At 58.4% G+C, this 20,000-nt stretch overlaps 2 protein-coding genes across 3 annotated transcripts in view; one reads left to right on the forward strand and one right to left on the reverse strand.

The window, feature by feature from the left end:
- Window positions 1–801, forward strand: part of TRPV1 (transient receptor potential cation channel subfamily V member 1) — a 22,682-nt gene extending 21,881 nt beyond the window's left edge. Inside the window, exon 17 of the mRNA XM_051991528.1 lies at window positions 188–801. Coding sequence (XP_051847488.1) covers window positions 188–360 — 173 coding nt within the window. The 3' untranslated portion in view covers window positions 361–801. The remainder of the gene's footprint in view (window positions 1–187) is intronic.
- A 1,343-nt stretch (window positions 802–2,144) lies between these two features.
- The window catches only part of LOC127558275 (transient receptor potential cation channel subfamily V member 3-like), a 31,194-nt gene continuing 13,338 nt past the window's right edge, over window positions 2,145–20,000 (reverse strand). Inside the window, exons 1-18 of one of the 2 annotated variants that reach the window (XM_051991530.1) lie at window positions 16,856–17,078; window positions 16,505–16,585; window positions 12,992–13,048; window positions 12,332–12,409; window positions 11,757–11,869; window positions 11,388–11,552; window positions 11,006–11,149; window positions 10,417–10,718; window positions 9,335–9,514; window positions 9,050–9,214; window positions 8,164–8,256; window positions 7,825–7,898; window positions 7,352–7,517; window positions 6,885–6,951; window positions 4,462–4,730; window positions 3,535–3,671; window positions 3,152–3,237; window positions 2,145–2,387 (exon numbers count right to left, since the gene is read on the reverse strand). In XM_051991530.1, coding sequence (XP_051847490.1) covers window positions 2,374–2,387; window positions 3,152–3,237; window positions 3,535–3,671; window positions 4,462–4,730; window positions 6,885–6,951; window positions 7,352–7,517; window positions 7,825–7,898; window positions 8,164–8,256; window positions 9,050–9,214; window positions 9,335–9,514; window positions 10,417–10,718; window positions 11,006–11,149; window positions 11,388–11,552; window positions 11,757–11,869; window positions 12,332–12,409; window positions 12,992–13,048; window positions 16,505–16,585; window positions 16,856–16,944 — 2,280 coding nt within the window. In that variant the 5' untranslated portion in view covers window positions 16,945–17,078 and the 3' untranslated portion in view covers window positions 2,145–2,373. Of the gene's footprint in view, window positions 2,388–3,151; window positions 3,238–3,534; window positions 3,672–4,461; window positions 4,731–6,884; window positions 6,952–7,351; window positions 7,518–7,824; window positions 7,899–8,163; window positions 8,257–9,049; window positions 9,215–9,334; window positions 9,515–10,416; window positions 10,719–11,005; window positions 11,150–11,387; window positions 11,553–11,756; window positions 11,870–12,331; window positions 12,410–12,991; window positions 13,049–16,504; window positions 16,586–16,855; window positions 17,079–20,000 lie in introns of those variants that run through there. The other variant, XM_051991532.1, reaches the window with a different exon arrangement.

Here is a 20,000-nt window from a genome sequence, read left to right on the forward strand (position 1 = left end):
GGTCGGCAGTCACACGGAGGGCCTCCCGCCACTTGCTGCCCCCTCTCCCGCCCCTCCCCCGGCGGCTCCCCACTCTTTCCTTCTTCACGGATGCCCGGGAGGAGTGAGCGCCCTGCCCCGGGCTCCCCGCGGGCAGATCCCTGCCCAGCTTCTGCGGCCGCGGGGCCTGAGTGACCTCTCCCCCCAGTTTCAGGGAAGCACTGGAAGAACTTTCCTCTGGTCCCGCTTTTGCGGGACGGGACCAGCCGGGACCGGCGCTCCAACCCCCCCGAGGAAGTGCAGCTGAGACCCTTCTCGGGGTCCCTGAGGCCCGAAGATGCCGAGGTCTTCAAGGAGCCTCTGGCGCTGCCTCCGCAGTGACGCCGGGTCCGCCGCCGGCCCCTCCCTCCCCGCACAGCCCGTGATGTTCGAGGCTCAGTGAGCGGGGCAGGGCAGGGGGCGGGGCCCGAGCTTTCCTCACCCCGCGGCTGCGGCTCTGGCCCCGCCTGCTCGTCGCTGGGAGGTATCGGGACCGCTGTTGGGTGAGGGAGGGCGGGGCCCCCCTCAGGCCGCCGGCTCGGCCCGTCTCCTGGCCCTCCCCCTTGCAGCCCCTCCCCACGCCGCCCGGATGGCAGAGACGGCGGTCCACGTTAGCCGGACCCCGCGCCGTCGCCAGCGGCCCCCAGGGCCCCAGCTGTGTGCTTGTGCCCGCGCGCCGCAGGCCTGAGGGGAACATGTCCCCGAGGGCCCTCATCCCGAGTCTCCCGGAGCCTTCTCTCTGTCGCGGACCCTTCCTGAGAAAATAAATCTATGGGATCAGCACAGCCAGCGGTGGCGGGTGTTCTTTAAAAAGCCCCTGGAAACGCAGCTCCCCGCAGTCCTGGGCGCCCCGGCCCGGAGCCTCATGTCAGGGCTGAGTTTCTGGGGCCGCCCCAAGAGGATGGAAGGGGGTGGGGGGGAGATGGGGCGAGGGACCGCCCACCGGCTACCTCAGTGACGGCGCGGTCGGCCCTCGACCTCCCGCTGCAGAGTCCGGGCCGGGTCCAAGCGCGCCAGCCTCGCCCGCGTCCCTCACCCGGCCCCACTGCCCCCCACGCGGCCGCGAGAACCCCAGACACGGAGCCTGGCGGCCCAGGCACGCGCGCGCGCACACACGCAGACACAGAGACACACACGCACACACACACACACACAGACACACGCACACAGACACAGACACACACAGACGCACATGGACACACGCACACACAGACACACATGCACACACACAGACACACATGCACACACACAGACACACGCACACAGAGACACACACGCGCGCACACACAGACACACACGCACGCGCACACACACAGACACACACGCACACACACAGACACACGCAGACACAGACACACACATGCAGGTTTCACTTCTGAGCTGCTTCAATGGGGACCCACAGTTTGGTGTAGTTCTTGGCCTGGGGCGGGGGGGGGGGGGGGTCTCACGAGCCTGGGTGTGGGGGCTGGAGCTGGGGGGGCGGGGCTTCTCCTGCTGGGTTTCTTCTTCTTCCGGGTGGGACCCATGACTGGCTCCTGCCTGACCCTGGGAACCAGCCCAGCCCTGGACAGTCCTTGGGGCTCTGCAAACACTAGGTGCTTACTAGTTGCACAGCGAGTGAGGAAAGGGGCCAACCTACGGCCCACTCCACACAGCCAGGTAGAGAACCCCAGCTGCAGACGATTAAGGAGGGGGCCCTCCTACAACTGTCGGGGGGCAGGGCTGCAGAGCTGGGGTGTCCAGGGCCAGGAAGAAGGCGCCTCGGACCGTGTAGGGGAGGACACGAGTCAGAACTGAGGGCTCCGCAGGGGTGTGACAGGCTCAGAGACTGGGGGCCAGGGCGTGTTCCCCGCCTGATGCCCCTGGTGCCGTCCCCCACCCCGAGCGAGCTTCCTGGCAACCTCTTCTCCGGGACAAGCCATTCCTCCCACCAACAAGCAAAGCAGCCTTGCCGGGAGGCCCGCGGGGGCGACAGCAGGACAGCCGGCCGGGCAGTGGCAGCCGGGAAGCGGGGCGCCTCCGGAGCTTCCCAGGGCAAGCGGGGGGCTGGCTTCGAACAGGGGACAGGAAATGTCCTCCGTGAAGGGGTGAACAGACTAAAGAGCGGCTTCCCGTCCCCATCAAAATGGCTGTAACAATGGTTGATTTTTATTTCGCTCTTGTCCTGTGTCAGGCACTGAGCACTTTACAATTACTATCTGATTTGATCCTCGCAACAATCCATTTCACAGATGGGGAAACTGAGGCAGACAGAAGGGACACGATTTTCCCAGAATCCCACAGCTAGGTTTGAAGCCAGATTTGAACTCAGGCCCTTCTGACTCCTGGACCAGGACCCTGGGCACGGAGTCACTTTTATTTTTCCATACCTTAGGACAAAACAAAATTTAATTTTAATTACAAAAAAAGCCATATTTGCCAGTGTCTCCCAGCCAAGTTCCGGCAAATTAGGACTTTTAAAAATGAAATTCATTTCTTTACGGACCCTCTGCCTTCACCTTGGCCATTCTTGGCCCTCCATGCAATGCCCCCTCCCCTCTGTGTTCCCTCCCCTCCCTCCTCCCTCCTCTCCTGTTCCCCTCTCCTGCACACCCCCTCCCTTTTGTGCCCCCTCCCCTTTGTACCCCCTTCCTGCATGGCGACAGCTGGCCCTTCTCCATCCCCGAGCTGTCTGCGGGCAGCAGGATCTGGGTGCCAGTCTCTGAGACTGGCACGGCCTGCATGTCAGCCGCCGTCTAGCCTGAGGCTGGCCCGGGTGCCCTCTGCAGTGGTGACAGTGGTGAGGATCTCCAGGGGATCTACAAATACCTTCGCTCTTCTCTACAATGGGGGGGGCAGGGACCACGGCACCACCTGGCTGCTCTCGGGGGCTGGGGATCACAAGGGCTGTGCCCATTGGCACCCAGGGGCCATCGCTGCCCATGGCGTGCCCATCCTGGGGCATCTCTGGGGCGGCTGGGCACTGCCCCCAGCCAGGCTGACCATTTCCTCGTGGTGGCAGATGGAGCAAACGCTCTTAGGGAACAGCAGAGAGCCAGCCCAGGAGCGGGGAGCGGGGTGGAGATGGGGCCAGCCCTCAGCGCCCGGGCCTGGCTGCCCTAGCAGGCTGGCGCTCCCTGCTCTGTCTCAGTACCTGGAAAGACGCTGGGGTCCTCATGGATGCCCATGAACTGTCCCCTCGCCACCACGTTTGCCTTTTTCCATTCTTCTTCATTCACTCTGGAGGAGGAAGGGGGGGGTTGGGAGGAAGGGGGCGGAGGGAGGCTAGCCCAGGTGGGGCCCACGGCCGGGGGTCTCAGCAGGGCAGCCCACCCGCTCCCAAACCCTTTCCAGCCATCAGCTTCCTCCCTGGTCCTCACTCATGGTTCAGGACTGAGCGGGGACCACGACCATTTTACAGATGAGAACACCGAGGCTCCCAAATGCAGTGATTTGCCCACAGCACACCCCTGCCTGGCGGCTCCTCCCTCCCGGGCCACTGAGGGGGTGGGCAGCCACGGCCTCCCCAGACCTTACCGCAAGCACGTCCTCAGGTCGTCGTCCTGGCTCGGGGTCAGCCCCACCTTCTGGTCACGGAGAATCTTGTCCCGCAGGAGCCTCTGGCGCCAGGCCATTGGCAGACACCTCTCCATGTCCAGGATAGTGATGGCTCTCTGGGATCAACAGCAAGGGGCCCCTCAGCTCTTTGTTGGAGCTCAGGAGGCGGGAGCCCAGGAGCCCAGGAGCCCAGAGCCCGGAGCCCAGAGCCAAGAGTCCAAGAGCCCAGAGCCTGGAGCCCAGAGCCCGGAGCCCGGGAGCCCGAGATGGGGCCCTGGGCTGTGATCCTGGCCGAGCAGGGCCGTTCCTCTGCCAGCCTGGGTCTCTGAGAGTGGTGCCCAGGTGGACACTTCTCCGGCCAGGACATTCACTCTCCCGGCCTCCGGGCCCAGACTGCTCTCCCCCGGACCCCGGCCTCCTAAATCCCCAGCTCCCCAACACTCAGCCCTGGAAATGACTCTGTATTTTGCACTGATGCTTCCGTCTTTGCCCTTCCCCTGCCCTTGTAGAATGAGCTCCCTGAGGGCAGGGCCCGTGCCCAGACCGTAGAAGGCCCCCAGGGCCCTCAGCCTCCACTTAGGGGATGCTGAGGAAATCCTCCTCCGTTGGGCTCTGCGCTCCCTTATTCATAACAGGGGGAGAATAATCCTCGACTGTCCGGAGGCTAAACTGGAGATGGCCGAAGAAAGGTCGTTCTTGCTGCCGGCCTCGACAAGGCTGCGTCGTAACGGGGGCCATCGGGCTCTGCCCCGACCTTTGGGGCTCTCCGGGTGCTGCCGGTCACCCCGTCGCAGACCTCGGGCCTGGCCGGGACAGAGGCCCCGGGGGCCCCTCCTGCTGCTGGGGAGGCAGCCCCCGCTCGGGCTCCTGGGCCCTGGGCCCACTCAGGCAGCCAGAGGCCCGTACCTGCACCTGCCAGATTTTCTCGTTCCTGGAGGACACCTCAGTGGCAGTCTCGCTCATGAGGGCGATCAGCATGTTGAGGAGAAGCACGGAGGTGAGAATCACGTAGATGATGAGGACGAAGAGGAAGAAGCCTGGAAAGCTGGAGTGCTCCGGGCCGGACAGGTCCCCGAGCCCAAGGGTCAGCTTGAAAAGGGCCCCCGACGCATTCCCCACGGAATCGTAGGGACAGTGGTCGGGCCCCGGACACGGACCGGACAGGGCCGAGAGGGCTGTAAGAAGAACCGCTATCAGCACTGGAAGGGCCGAGTCAGGGTTTTCCTAGAATATCACATCCACAACCCAATGTCATCTTTGTCCCGAAACCCTCCTCCCATCTTCCCTTTTCCTATCCAGCACAGCCCCCCCCCCCCAGCCCCAGGCTCACAACCTGGACTCTCTTGTCCCCTATATACAATCTGTTGTCAAGGCTTGCCAATTTCATCTCTCAATATCTCTCATCAATATCACCTCTCTATTTCTTGTCAATTCCAGCTTTGTGACATCTCTGTCGATTTCACCTGCCACAGCACCTCTTGCTCATTTCATCTTTGCAAAATCCTTTCTCACTTTCACTTCCGCAACTCTCTGATCAATATCATTTCTATATCCTGTCAATGTCAGTGTTGTGACATCTGTTTATTTCACCACTGCCAGCATCTCTTGCTCATTTCACCTTTGCATTACCTCATCTTTGCAGCATCTGCCAATTCTCTCCCTTCTTTCCTCACATTGCCCCCATCCTGGAGGAGATCCTCACCACCTCTCACCTGGGCTATGGAAATAGGTATCTGGAGGTCTTCAGTCCATCCTCCCCTCAGCCACTATAGCACAGTTCTGTCTCTCTGGGTTTGTCTCTGTCTCTCTGGCGTTATCTCTGTCTCTGTCTCTGGATTTGTTTCTGTTTCTTTTTCTGTCTGTCTCTGGATTTATTTCTGTTTCTCTCTGGGTTTATCTCTGTCTCTCTCTGGGTTTGTCTCTGTCTCTCTCTGGGTTTGTCTCTGTCTCTCTCTTTCATACACACATACCCACACACACACACACACACAGACACACACACACAACTTCAATGACCCCCTTTCTCCTCCAGGAGCAAACACAAAATACAAAACCTGTGTGTCATTCAAAGCCCATCATCATCTCCCCCTGCTACCCTTCCATCCTTCTGACCCCTGACCCCCCAACACGTAATCTTTGATCTGGCAAACACTGGCTCCCTGGCTGTCCCAGGAGTCAGACCCTCCAGCCTCTCTCGGTGCTGAGCATTCTCTCTGGCTCTCTGCCCTCCCTGTCTCCCTCCTGCCCTGCCTGCCCTGGCTGGTGCCGTGCGCAACATCCTGAATCTAGAGTCGGGAAGACACTTTCTTTCCCAAGTCACACACCTGTGCCTGCCTCAGTTTCCTCACTGTGAAGTGGGGAGAATAACAGTGCTCTCTGTCCAGGCTCGTCTTGAGGTCCGCATAAGCTGATCATTGCAGGGCCCTTAGCAAGAGTGCCAGGCACATGGTGCTAAGTGCTGGATGTTATTCTTTGTCATCCACTGAATTCCATCAACTTCCCCATGAATTACTTCCTGGCTATCCTGGGGTGCTTCCTCCCCATTAGACTTTGGGCTCCTCCAGGGCAGGAACTGCCTTTTGCCTTTTTTTGAACCCCCAGCCTTTAGCATAGTCCCTGAGATCATGAGAGGCACTGGATGTTTACTGACTGACTGCAAGCACAGAAATGGCCCCCAGGGGCTGGGACCCAGAGAGTGGTCCTGCAGCTGGGCCCCAGGCTGACCCTTCAGCCCATCAACCGGCTTATCATGCCCCCCCCCTTTTGGAACAGGAAGTAAAATAGTTTGGGAGCAATGGAGACCCCCGTGTGTGTGTGTAAGTGTGTGTGTGTATGTATGTGAGTGTGTCTGTGTGTGTATGTATGTGAGTATGTGTGTGAGAGTGAGTGTGAGTGTGTGTGTCTGTTTGTGAGTGTGTGAGAGTGTGTGTGAGTGTGTGTGTGTGTCTGTGAGTGTGTGTGCGTGTGTGGGAGTGTGTGTGTGTGAGTGTGTGTGTGAGTGATTGTGAGTGTATGTCTGTATGTGTGAGTGTGTATGTATGTGAGTGTGAATGTGTGAGTGTGTGAGTGTGTGTGTAAGTGTGAGTGTGTGTGTGTCTGTGAGTGTGTGTGTGAGTGTGTGTGTGTGTCTGTGTATGTGTGAGAGTGAGTGTGAGTGTGTGTGTATCTGTGTGTGTAAGTGTGAGTGTGTGTGTGTCTGTGAGTGTGTGTGAGAGTGTGTGTGAGTGTGTGTGTGTGTGAGAGAGTGTGTGAGTGTATGTGTGTGAGAGTGTGTGTGAGTGCAGCTGGAGAGAAGCACATCACCCTGGGAAGGCTTAACCTTTACTCACCAGAAGCAAAACCCAAGAGGAAAACCACATATACTAACAGGAACCTGGCCACGTCGTGGAGAATCATCTGAGGAAGCCGAGAGACCCTCCCTTAATCCGAGAGGCAGCCAGACTTGGGACAGAAGGTGCCTAATAATTGCCTGACTGACCCAGGTGGGTCTCAGCTCTTTGGGAAACTCTTGCCCCTCCCCCCCAGGAAACCAGTTAACTTGGGGGGGGGCAGCCCAGGCAGTGGAAGCAGAGTCTCGCGGCCAAGTTGGAGCAGCAGCAAACGTCTCCCGCCCCCCGTTGCCCCGCAGAGCAGACTTGCTGAGCCGAGGGCCCCCAGCCACCTGGCCTGGCCCCCGAGCCCTGTCTGCTTGGGGAGGGCAGGGCGGGGGAGGAGGCAGGAGAGAGACCCAGAGCCGGGGGCACTCGCGGGACCCCCGGAGGCCGCCTGCCGGAGGCCGGCTGAGGTCAGGGCTCACCTTCTGCAGGACCACCGTGTAGATGCCCGTGAGCTTGAAGCCCCGAGAGTAGTAGAGCAGATTGAACCAGCCCAGCACCAGAGCCGGGCTCTGCACCACGGCCGCGGTCTCCGCCCGGCCCCAGGACAGCCCCAGAGAGCAGAGCACCAGCCCGGCCTGGAAGAGACTGAGCCGGGCCGCCTTTGCCTGAGCCGGCCGTGCCCCGCTGCTTGCCCGCCCCCCTCTGGGTGCCCTTCCTCCCTCCTCTCTCTCCCCCCCCAGCTCCCTCTCCTCCTTCCTTGGAGATGGGCCGGCCCCTGGGCCGAGTGCTGGGGTCCTGGCCCCCCTCCGGGCCCTCCCCCCTTCTCCAGCTCCTTCCTCTACGAGGGGGCCCCGCCCCCAGGGCCTCCGCCTGCCCCTCTCTGCGCCCAAGGGAACGCTGGGAGCTGGGCTCTGGCCCCGGGCCGTGCGGAAGGGGGACTGCCCTGACTTACCAGAGCACGTGGAAATAGCTTTGCAGCAGGAAGGGCGCGAGCCGGAAGGGCCTCATCCAGTTGATGTCCAGGCCCTGGGGAGCAGCCCAGCATCCAGCCCTTGGCGGCCCCTCCCCCAGGCCGGAGTCCCAGCCCCTCCGCCCAAGTCAGCCCGGGTGCTGCCCCCCCCCACTGCCCGGCACGCTGCTCCCCGAGGGCAGCCCCCCCTGCGCCCACAAGTGCCCCCCGACTCCTTGTCTGCCCGAGGGGGGGAGGGGAGCCCCAGCCTCAGAGGCCAACTGCTGGGGGGGCGCCCGGAGTCCTGGGCCCAGCGCCTCGGCCCCCGCCTGCCAGACTTACCGTCTTCACTATCATGGCCACGGCCGACAGGAAGACGTACACCTGCCCCCAGATCCTCCAGGGGCTCTCGCTCTGGGTTGGGCCAGGAGACTCCTGGGGGGCAGACACGAGAGCTGGCAAGCTTGGAGCGGTGGGGGTGGGGCAGACCCGGCCCAGCCTGACACTGCTGGCCTTTCAGAGGCCCAGACCTCCTCCCAGCCCGGCCCCCCACGTCTCCTCTGCCTGACCTCCCTCCTCGGGACCCTCGTCTCCTGCCCCGCTCGGCCACCCCCAGGGCCACTGTGCCACCCCCCGGGGCCGGGCAGCCTCCTTGTGCCCCCTTGACCACTGCCGCCCCCCCCCCCCCCCGGGCCCGGCAGCCTCCTTGTGCCCCCTTGACCACTGCCGCCCCCCCCCCCCCCCCCCGGGCCCGGCAGCCTCCTTGTGCCCCCTTGACCACTGCCGCCCACACCGCTTCGGCCACAAGGCTTTGGGGACTGAGCTGCCCCCGGGGTCCCTCTCCTTGGCTGGCCCCGCCTCGGTCCCGGCCTGTCCTGGGCCCACCTTCTGTCTGCTCCTTGGGAGCTTTGCAACATTGTAACCTAAAACGTGGCCCCGAGCCTGCCTTGGCCCCTAAGGGCTCTCTGGGCCCCCAGAAGGAGCCCCCAGCAAGGCCACCCCTGAGGGCGCTTCTGGACCTCTCCCAGCCCCCCCCCCAGCCTGGGGATTCTCCACGTCAGGCCCCGTGGCTGCCCGGGGCCGCCCATCTGACCCTCGGGACCCAGGCTGGTCAGGACCCCCCAGCCCCCCCTCGGGGTGCTCTTGTCCCGGCAGCTCCCTCGGGCCTGGATGGGCACCTCCGTGGGTGGGGGGGAGGGCTCCGGGGCCCCAGGAGCAGGAGGATCACCTGGCTCCCCTCCATCCCCGGCCGCTGGGCCGTGAGCGCCGTGAAAAGCCCGATGTAGCTGAGGTACCAGGCGGTGCTGATGGCGAACAGGGCGCCCGCAAAGGAGGCCCACTTGGCTTGCAGCAGACTCCGCAGGGGCTCCACCACCAGCAGGTCGGAGGCTTTCTGGGGGCAGAGAAGGGCCTGGAAGGCCGCCCTTTGTCCCCCGACTCTCCCGCCGAGCTCCCGGGCCCGCACGGCGGCTTCCACGGGGCCCGGCCCGGCCGCCGCCCCTGCCCCCCTCACCTCCATGTCGGGGTGGAAGGCGACCATCTTGAGGGCAGAGTTGGGCTCCGTGGTGTCCACTTCACTCAGGTCGTACAGGGAGCAGCTTATGGGCCCGTAGGACCACTCGCAGAACTTTCTGCCCAGGTAGGCCATCATGTGTCCCGGGGAGAGCTCTCGGTTTAGGATGCAATGGAACAGCTGGCCGGGAGCAGAGAGCAAGGGGAGGTGAGCGGGGGAAGGAGACGGGGCAGGGGAGGAAGGGGCCGGAAGCGGAAAGAAGGGGGCAGGGGGAGCAGAGAGGCAGGGAAAGGTCACTGCCAAGAGCCAGAGCCCACCCTAACCCCCACTCCTGACAAGCTTCCCTTCTTCCCAGAACTGCCATAGACTGGCTAGTTTTAATGTTTGCCTCAGTTTCCCCATCTGTAAAACAAGGATGACTTTAGCCCCTCCCTCTCAGGACCATTGCAGGGATTAAAGGAGACAAAGTGTGTGTATCCCTCAGCATGGTGTCGGGCACATGGCAATGCTCGCAGAGCCCAGTGAGTCCGGGGGGACCTGGCACAGGGCAGCCCACCAGGCCTGGGGGAGGGGCACAGCCAGAGGCTGCTGGGACCTACAAAGGCCTTTCTTAAACACCTACAGCAGAGTCCCAGATACACTCTGCATTGAGGCTGACTGTACCCCAGAGATGAGCCCTGCCCCCCACAGCCACACCCCCCCACCTCTCATCCTTTCTAACTCCAGCCTACAGGCTTTGCTCTTTGTCCCTGAGGGACTAGCCTGCTCCCTACTTCCAGGGCTAGCATCATCTTTGACTCTAGGGCTGCCCCCAGGGGCTAGCCTGGTTTCTACCTCCCATGGCTGGCCTGGTCTCCGCCCCGGGGTTAGCCTGGTCTCTGACCCTGGGCTAGCCTGGTCTCCACCCCTGGGCTAGCCTGGTCTCTGACCCTGGGGCTAGCCTGGTCCCTGGCAGAGCTACTCTTGCTCCCTTTGCCCAGGGCCCAGTGTATCTCTCTAGACCCCTCCCAGGCTCTGGCAGGAGGTTCCCTGGTTCCCTGCTGGGTGGTCGGCGACCCTCCCCCAGTCCATTGGGCCTGTACCTCGAACTGGCCCTCCTTGGCTGCCAGCTGCAGGGGAGTCAGGCCTTGGAGGTTGCGGATTTTCTCCAGATGGTTCATGGAGGCCGTTCTGTCACTCAGCTGCTTCTTCTCGCTGAGCTCGAGCACCAGGTGATACATGCTGACCATCTCCTGCAGGTTCCGGGCCCTCAGCACCAGAACATGGAGCACGGTGTTCTTGAAGGTGTCCTGGGCCCGCGCCAGGTCGGAGCTACCCCGGCTCATCAGGAACCTCACCATGTCTGGCTGGCAGGTGCAGGCCGCCAGGGACAGCGGGTATTCCCCTGGGAGACCCCGGCAGCCTGTGAGGGACCCGCCCCCAGCAGCCCCCAGGCCCAGGGCAGACCCTGCCTCCTCTCCCAGGGAATAATCCGGGTGATATGTTGGCCCCGGAGGACCTTGGGGAATCTGGGCCACCTGCGCCCGCCCCGTGCCCGTCCCGACCCCTGTGGCCCTTGTCCTGCCCCTGGCTGGGCCCTAACAGGGAGGGGCTGCTGGGGAGGGGGCCTAAGCTCCTTGGTTCTTGCGCCTGCCCCTGGTTCCTTCTCCCCAGCCTTGTGGGACATTGTACCAAAATAGAAGCAATCCTCTGAGACGGGGTTGGGGTGGAAGAACAAGCCCGTGGCCCTGGCCTGAAGGTCAGCCCCCCACTCCACCAGCCGCTTGACAATGTCCTTCAGGCCCCTCTCGATGGCGATGTGCAAGGCTGTCTGTCCTGGGGCCACAGGGAGGGATCAGCCTGTTAACTCCCAGAGGCCCGGGCCCAGCCTCTCTGGCCCTCCCTGTGCCCCTCCAGGCCCTAGAAAAGGGCAGCCCCCCCCAGGCTCATCAGGAGGGCAGCCCCATTCCCCCCCGCCCCGGGCTCAGCATCCTGGCCCCTTTCTGGCCCCTCCAAAGGCACTTGGCTGTTCTGCTTCTCCCCAACCCATTTCACAGATGGCAGCCCCACTCACCGCGATAGACCTTGTCGGTGTAGGAGGCGTTGAGCAGCTCGGGCAGGTCCCCCGAGTCCTGGGCGTGGTGCAGCAGGAGCATGACCATGTCCTCCACGGCTTTCTCCTTCTTGTCCTGAGACCTCAGCAGAGCCTTCATCAGACACGTCTTCCCCGTGACCTCCTCTGTGGGGGGACGATGGCGGCTCACGGCCCTTCTTCCAGGCCCGGCCCTTAGGGCACTGCCACGCTCAGGCCCTTCTGCCGGGCCCAGGTCAGAGCCAGGCTCCCCGGGCAGGCTGTAAGCAGGGGGATGGGGCAGGGATGCTGGGCCTGGAGGGGTGGCCCTGGGCTTTCTGGCCCCCCCTCCCCAGGCCAGGCCCTTCTCACCTAGGAGCTCGGGGCCACTGAGCTTCAGTTTGTGCCGGAGAATCTCCTCCAGCTGCTTCCTCACAGCCTCCAGATCCCCCGCAGCGATGGAGCTGAAGAAGTGCTTTCTGAACCTGTGGCCCACACAGCCGTGACCTTGACCACGTCCTCAGGCCACCCACCCCCACCTTGCAGGGGCCCGCTTAGCTCGGGAGGCTCCTGGAGGCCCAACCCCCCCGCCCCAGACCCACGGCCGCAGGCTGCTTCCCAGTCTGGGTGTCCCGGCGCCTCCCGCCCCTGCCAGCTGGGTCACCCTCAGTCGCCACCATCCTGGCCGGTGGCTGCTTACTCCTGGCAGACCCGGGCCCAGGGATGGGCGGGCGTCAAGCCTGGCTCCCAGAGCTCAGGACCGGCCGGAGTGATCAACCTGCCCACGGATCAAGCTGCCCCCAGCCCTGTGGCTCTCCCTCCTGCCCCTGGGAGAGCCCAAGCCCAGGCTCGGACACAGGGTCACCAGTGGGGGAGGGGTGCACAAGGGGCTGGGCAGGGGGAGGGGCAGGGGGAGAGGGCCCTCGGTGACAGGGCGGCCCACTTACTTGTCCGGCCTCTGCAGATCTAGGTCAGGGACTTTGCCATCCGGGCAGTCTCCCCGGGACTTGCACACCACCTCTGGTCTGTAAGGGAGTCCGTTGTCCCCCAGCTCCTGACTCCGGGAGCCCCCGCCAATTCCTTCTCTCCCAGCTGCCCCTTGCCCCATCCCAGGCTGAGCCTGGGCTTCTTGGGAACAGGGGCACGCCCCTCCCCCCAGGGTCCTTGCAGGGGAGGAGAGACCCGGGAGCAGCCTGAGCCTCCCTCGGCCCTGCTGGAGGCCCTGGCGACATCCAGGCCAACTAAGCAGGCGGGGAAGGGACCATCAGAGTGGCCTCCGACAGCTCTAAGGTGTGGGGGGAGAGCAGGGCCGAGCCTGGTCCTGCTCCGCCTGCACCGGGCCCCAGCCAGAAGGGCTCAGTTGCCGAGGGGACCCCCGGGTGTAGCCCAGCTTCTCCCAGGAATCCCGGCTAAGGAAGGAGCCAACCAGGAGCCAGGAAAATGGGGCTGAGTCTGCTCAGGAAAGGCTTCCTCCCACCAACATCAGTCAGAGAAGCTTATGGGGGGGCAGCTACCCATGCACCGCACCATGCCCCAAGGGGGGACCCACGGATTGTCACTGGGGAGTCAGGACAAGAAGCCCCCCCAGAGCTGAGAGGCAATTTTACCTGATATCCATCTGTTCCTCCAAAGTTCTGCAAATAATCTTAAGGTCATCCTCCTGGCTGCAAAGAGAGTCTGATCTCTAGTATCTGGGGGGGGGCAGGTTGGTCTCCTGTCCCCTCCCCATTATCTTGGGTTGGAAGGGGGTCCCTCTCAGGTAAATTGTAAGGGGGCCAGAGTGTGTGAAAAGGGAGGGCGGGAGTCTCCTCCCTGGCCACCGGCCTCCACCTTTCTTTCGGTATAAAAACAAGTGTTCAGCCCAAAGACAGGCAGGGACGAACTCATGGGAATGCCAGGTCTGTGCAGGCGCTCAGCAGGGGGGGACAGGGGCAGACCGCGGGGGCTTTCAGCAAATGTGCCCACGTTCACACGCATATCTAGACACCCAGGCCTGCTCCGACATATGCAGCTTCCCTAAGTTCTCCTCCGCTTGCTAGCACCCACGGCAGATGTGGGACACAGTCCAGGGCCAGCAGACTCAGGATCCCTCCTTAAGGGGCACCCATGTGGGGAGTAAAGCCAGATTCCCTTGAAAACCACAGGAACCCAAGTCTCTGAAAGGAATCTGATGGAATGAAACCCCTCTCCAGTTCAAGATAGATTGGAAAAAATTGCAAGGAAGGTCTGCTTCACTGGAGTGAAAAGGGTGTTCAGCCCAGCTCAGACTCTGGGAAAGCTAATAAGAGGATCTTAACTACAGCCAATCAGCAACTGAGACCCTCAGTCCTAGCTCAGGAGAGGAGCAGATCAGTGGGGCAGCCTGCAGTCCCAGCTCAGAAGATAAATTCTGGGAAACCAGGCTATTTCCTGGAAAAAAAAAAAAAAAACAGGGGCCCCTGTGCTCAAAGACAAGGCTCAGAGCTGCTTGGGATAGCATCCCTTTATCCCAGGAGCAGAGTTTGACCTTAAAAGTAAAAAAAGAGGAAATGCTAAAAGAAAAGGCAAGAAAATGAACAAGAAACAGAAAAGAACCTTGATCATATAAAGCTACTGTGGTGACAGGACAGATCAAAACACAGACTCAAATGAAGATAGAATGTCCGCAGAAGAAATATCAGAATGAGGTAAATGTGCCTGAAGCCCAAAGAGGCTTCTTGGAAGTGCTCAGAAAAAAAAAAAAAAAAAAACCACTTTATTTTGTCTTTAAATAAGAGAGATTAAAAAAATGAGAAAAAAAAATGAGAAAGGTATGCATGAGCAAGTCAGCAGCTTGGAAAGGGAAGGAAAAAGTTTTCTGCAGAAAATAACTCCTTAAAAAGTAGAATTAACCCAATGGAAAAAAGATACAAAAGTTTACTGAAATAAATCATACATTATAAACTAGAACAAGGCAAATGGAAGCTAATGACTGTGAGACAGCAAAGAAAATAAAAGGAATGGAAAAATGGAAGAAAATGTGAAATGCCTACTGGCAAAACAGCTGACCTGGAAAATAGATCCAGAAGAGACAATTTTACCTTCCAGAAGAAGGCCATGACCAAAAACAGAGTCTGAATAGCATTCTACAAGAAATCATTAAGGAAAACTTCCTTAGATTCTAGAAATACCGGGGAAAATATTCATTGAAAAAATCCATTGATCTCCTTCAGAAAGAAATTCCACAAGGAAAACCCCAAGAAAGACTGTTGCAAAACTCCAGAACTACAATCTCAAGAAAAAAATACTGCAACTGTCAGACAAAAATGATTCAAATATCAAGGAGCAACAGGCAAGATTACCCAGGATCTGGCAGCTTCTACAATAAAGGATCAGAGGGCCTGAAATACCATATCCCAGAAGGCAATGGAGCTAGGGATCAAAACCAAGAATTTACTATTCAGCAAGACTCAGCATCATTTTTCAGGGAAGAAGATGGAACTTCAATGAAGTCATAGACTTTCCATCATTTCTATTGAAAAAAAAAAAAACAGAACTAAACAGAAAATTTAACCTACAAACATGAAAGTCAAGAGAAGCATAAAAAACAGGGGGAAATATATATATATATATATAATTTAAAGATCAAACTGTTTTCATGTGTAGATGGGAAAATAATATCTGTAACTCTTGAAAACTGTCATTGGTATAGAGAAAGGGGCACCACATGGATGAAGGGTGTGGATGTGAATGGAGTCTGATATGATGACATCAAAGAAAAAGGGGTGGAAAAAGGTCTATACTGGAAGAAGAGGAAAGGGGAGGTACAATGGGACAATTAGATCACAAGAAGAGGCACAAAGGACTTATTACAATCGAGGGAAAGGAGGGAGAGGGATAAACATTGTCTGAAGCTTGATCTCATCAGTTTTGGCTCTAAGAGGGAATAACAATCGTTCAGTTGGGTAGAGACATTTATCTAACCTTATAAAGAAGTAGGAGGAAAAAGAGTAAAAGAAAAGGAAAGGACGGGATAAGAGGGAAGGGAAACACTAGGGGAAAAGGTAAGAGAAGGGGGAAAGGGGTGATAGAAGAAAAGGTAGTTGGTAGAGGGGATTAAAAAACACTACTAAGAGAAAGGAGGGATGTTAGGAAATACTGGGTAGCCCTGAAGTCAGGAGAACCTGAGGTCAAAATCTGGTCTCAGACACTTAACACTTATCAGCTATGTGACCCCAGGCAAGTCATTTAACTCCAATTGCCTCAGAAAAAAAAATATGACTAAGGACAGGGTGGAAAGAGAGGACAAAAGTATATACAGGGGAGAAAATAGAATGGAGGGAAATAGAAAGCTGGTAATCTTAACTGTGAATGTGAATGGGATGAACTCTTCCATAAAATGGAAGTGAATAGCAGAATGCATTAAAAATCAGAACCCTAAAAGGGGTAAGGGATCCACATGCACACAGGCAGGCAAATGTGCCCATGTGCACACACAGAGCGACACCCATGCCTGCTCACACATGTGCAGCTCCCCCAAGTTCTCCTCCTCTGGCCAGCATCTGCTCCAGATGCAGCTGGTCTGGGGGACTCAGTCCGGGGGCCAGACTTGCCCTTCTTGTCCTCCTCCCCCCAAAACCCCACCGCAGCCGACCCCAAATAAGGCCACCTGGGATCTGTGTCCCAGGACAGCCCTGAGTGTGCGCCCTCGAGGAGGGGCTCCCTGGCTGGTGCTAGGAAGCCCTCCTCCCCTGTAGATCCCAGGATCTCAGAGCTGCAAGAGGCCATGGAGGCTGCCTTCTCCACCTTATGGCTGACCCAGGGTTTCCTCCATCACGTCCCTGCTCAGTGGTCACTCTCCCAGCTAAGCTTCACGTGCTGACCACCAAGGAGGGGCGCCCCCTGTCCTGAGGCAGCCCCAACTGCCCTACTTTGGGAAAGTACAAGCATTGTTCCTGACATCGCTGAGAAATCATACTTTGAGAAACTGTATCTGGGGGTGCTAATTACTCCTGAGATAAAGTGGCTTTATCTGAGTGAACAGGGCTGGGACAGGGGACCTCCCTCCTCCGGGACCTGGTTTCCATCAATGCTACCACAGTCCTTGTGGCTCGGTGCCCAGGACCTGTTGTTTCATCGGGTGCAGGGAGGAGGGTGCTTACCTGCCCGGGCTGTGGAGTCCGGCGGAATCCGCCTCATGCTCCAGGGACGTTTCTTCCTGGACCTCGGAAACATCGAAGCATCTGCACAGACACGTTTGACACTGCAGCACCCCACCTGGAAGCCCCAAACCCCTGCCCTCCCCCGGCTTCCCCCTCTCCTCATCCCACGGGCCTCAGGCCTCCCAGCTGCAGGGGAGGGGGAGAGCTGGGGTTTCCTCTGCTCATAAAGGGGCTCTGTTTGGGTGTGGACAAAAGGGGAACCCCAGAGGAGGCGACGGGAGCTCCATCTGTGCCCCTTCATGGGGAGAGCCTTGGCTGGGCCGGCCAACGGGCATGGGGACAGACACTTACTGGGGGAGGCTGGGCTCCGGGAGCAGAGGTTGCAGGAGAACAGAGGAGAGATCCCCAGGTTCTGGGTCCAGAGACTCATTCGGGTCCATGTGCAGGCCGTGCTGTCTGGGTCCAGGCGGGAAGGGGAGCCAAGAGAACAGGAGGAGAAGCTTCCTTGGGTCTCTACACTCCAGCCAGGAAGGGTGAGGTCCTTGATACTGATAGGCTGCAATCTGTTCTCTGGAACCAGAAGCAACTACACCCAGAGCAAGAACACTGGGAAATGAATGTAAACTTTTGAATTTTTGTTTTTCTTCCCTGGTTACTTTTACTTTCTGAATCCACTTCTTGTGCAACAAGAGAACTGTTCGGTTCTGCACACATATATTGTATCTAGGATATACTGCAACATATGTAACATATATAGGACTGCTTGTCATCTGGGGGGGGGGAGGGAGGGAGGGGAAAAGTCGGAACAGAAGTGAGTGCAAGGGATAATGTAAAAAATATTACCCAGGTATGGGCTCTGTCAACAAAAAGTTATGATAAATAAAAATAAAGGGAAAAAAAAACTAGTTCTAGAATTTTGCCAGAGATAGTCCAGAGTCCAATAGTTCAGAGACTGTGCCATGTGCTTGCTTGAACACTCTGACATCTAAATATAGCTTTTGATATATGGGAACCAGATGGTGCAGAAGGAGATGAGCTTTGTTTAGGGTCACACAGGGTCTTCTCCATTAGAACGAGACCTCCCTGAGGCCAGAGACCACCCTGCTTGTGTGTGGAACCTGAGCACTTGGTACACAGTAAGAACCAGCATTTATTAAGTGCCTACTATGTGCCAGATGTACACTATCTATTCAACTTTCCTCTTTTCTTCTCTCCTTCCTTTCCTTTCTCAATGACTCTCTGCCTCCTCTTTTTCTTTTCCACTCTCCCCTCCCCTCTCTCTCTGTCTCTGTCTCTCTCCATCTCTGTCTCTCCCCCATCTCTCCTCTCTCCCCCTTTGGTCTCTGTCTCCTTCTCCCTTTTCTCTCTCTTTGTATGTATCTCTCTTTCTGCCTTTGTGCATCTCTGCCTCTGCTTCTGTCCCTGTGTGTATGTGTCTGTCTCTGTCTTTTCCTTCTCTGTCTGTCTTTCTCTCATTCTCTCTCTCTGATTCTCCCTCCCTCTGTGTCTCTCCTCTGTCTCTCTCTGTCTCTGCTTATTTCTCTGTCTCTCTCTCTCTGTTTCTCTCTCTCCCTCTGTCTCTCCCTCACTGTCTCTCTCTCTCTCTTTCTATCTCTGTCTCTCTCTCTATTTATCTCTCTGTGTGTGTGTCTCTGTCTCTCTGTCTCTCTCTTTGTCTACCTCTGTCTATATTTTTCTGTGTGTGTCTCTGTCTCTCTGTCTTTTTCTCCTTCTTTCTCTGTTTCTCTCTTTCTACCTTTCTGCCTCTGCTCTCTCTGTCTCTCTGTTTTTGTATTTGTGTCTCTGTCTCCATCTCTGTCTCTCTCTCTCTCTTTCTATCTCTCTCTCTCTATTTATCTCTCTGTGTGTGTCTCTGTCTCTCTGTCTAGCTCTCTGTCTCTCTCTGTCTGGCTCTGTCTCTATTTTCTGTGTATGTGTCTCTGTCTCTCTGTCTTTCTCTCCTCCCTTCTCTGTCTCTCTCTTTCTGCCTTTCTGCATCTCTGCCTCTCTCTCTACCTCTGCCTCTGCCTCTGTGTCTTTCTCTCCTCCCTTCTCTGTCTCTCTCTTTTTCTACCTTTCTGCCTCTGCTCTCTCTGTCTCTATCTGTCTGTCTCTGTATTTGTGTCTCTGTCTCCATCTCTGTCTCTCTCTCTTGCCCCCGCTTTTCTCTCTACATCTTTGCCTATGTTTGTTTCCCTCCTCTCCCCCCCTTCCCTTTCTGTCTCCTAGTCCCAGAAAGTGACCTTCAGAACTAGTCCCGATAGAATCCCTAAAGTAGTCAAAGGAAGCAAGCAGAGGCTATAAAATGGCTCAAGTGGAGGCTGGCCAGCAGCCATAAAACCCATCAGGAGGCTGGGGTCTCTCAGTTCCCAGGAGGCCCTGATTGCAGTCTCCTCCAGACTCACGGTTCTGGATTTGGGTGGGGGATTTGGCTCAGCAGAGATGTGCCGCCTCCTCTCATGATGGCCTTCAAGGCTGCTTCTGCCTCCAAGGAGCCATCGCTCTCCAAGGATCTCAGCATTCTCTGGCCTCGAGGTTATTCTTTCCCTCTCCCCTCCCCAGAACTCCCACAGTTCTGTGGGCAGACACCAGCACTGGGAGCGGGGCCACTGCTGCATCGGGGGCCCCTGGAGTCCTGGATCCTGAAGGAGCCTGCCTCTTTCAGGTCTCATGGGGACCTGAGCCTGAAGCCCCTGCTCGGAGGCCCCGTTTTCAGGGAGCTCGCTCTCTCCCCTCCGAGGCAGCCCTCATCGGGAGGGAGGTCCCCGGCCGCTCCCTTCCCACCTTTGTCCCTGGGTCTGTCCTCTGGCCCCTTATTTTCTGGCTCTGGCCCACGATCCCGAGCTGGGTGGGGGCGAGCATGCCATCTGCTCCTTTGTCCCGCCCCGCCCAGCACCGCGATCCCCTCAGGTGCGTGGCTCCTCCACCAGGTCCCCGGACATCCGGCTACGATGTCCTCCAGCACCCCCTTCTCTGCCTCCCACTAGAACAGTGCCATGTGCTCGCTTGAACACTCTGACTGGGCAGGCAGTGTAGAGCAGTAGATAGAGAGCCTTCTCTGAGCCGGGAAGACCTGATTCAAGCTCTGCCTCCAGCACATCGCTGGCTGTGTGATCCTGGGCAAGACACTTGACTTTTGGCACATTTACACTGCTCTGTGCCCACCCTACCATATGCCTGCCCTGGCCTGCCCTACTCTCAACACCCTGTCCTGGGCCTGAATTACATGCCCACTCTGTCAAGTGCCCCTCCTGCTTTGCTATGTGCCCATCCTGTCCTGTGCCCTCCTTGCGTTGTGTGCACCCTGACCTGCCATGTACCCACCTTTGCATGTGCCCACCCTTCCCTATGCCCAGTCTCCTGAATGCCTGCCCCTGTGCCCACCTTGTTATATGCCTGCCCTGCTATGTGCCCTCCCCACGTTTCCCTTTCTTTTGGGCCTGGTTTTGGCTCCATTATCACTGCCCCCTCCTCCCCAGTCTTCCCTTGAAGCCCC

This window comes from Antechinus flavipes, chromosome 3 (genome assembly GCF_016432865.1).
Source record: "Antechinus flavipes isolate AdamAnt ecotype Samford, QLD, Australia chromosome 3, AdamAnt_v2, whole genome shotgun sequence".
Lineage (NCBI taxonomy): Eukaryota > Metazoa > Chordata > Mammalia > Dasyuromorphia > Dasyuridae > Antechinus > Antechinus flavipes.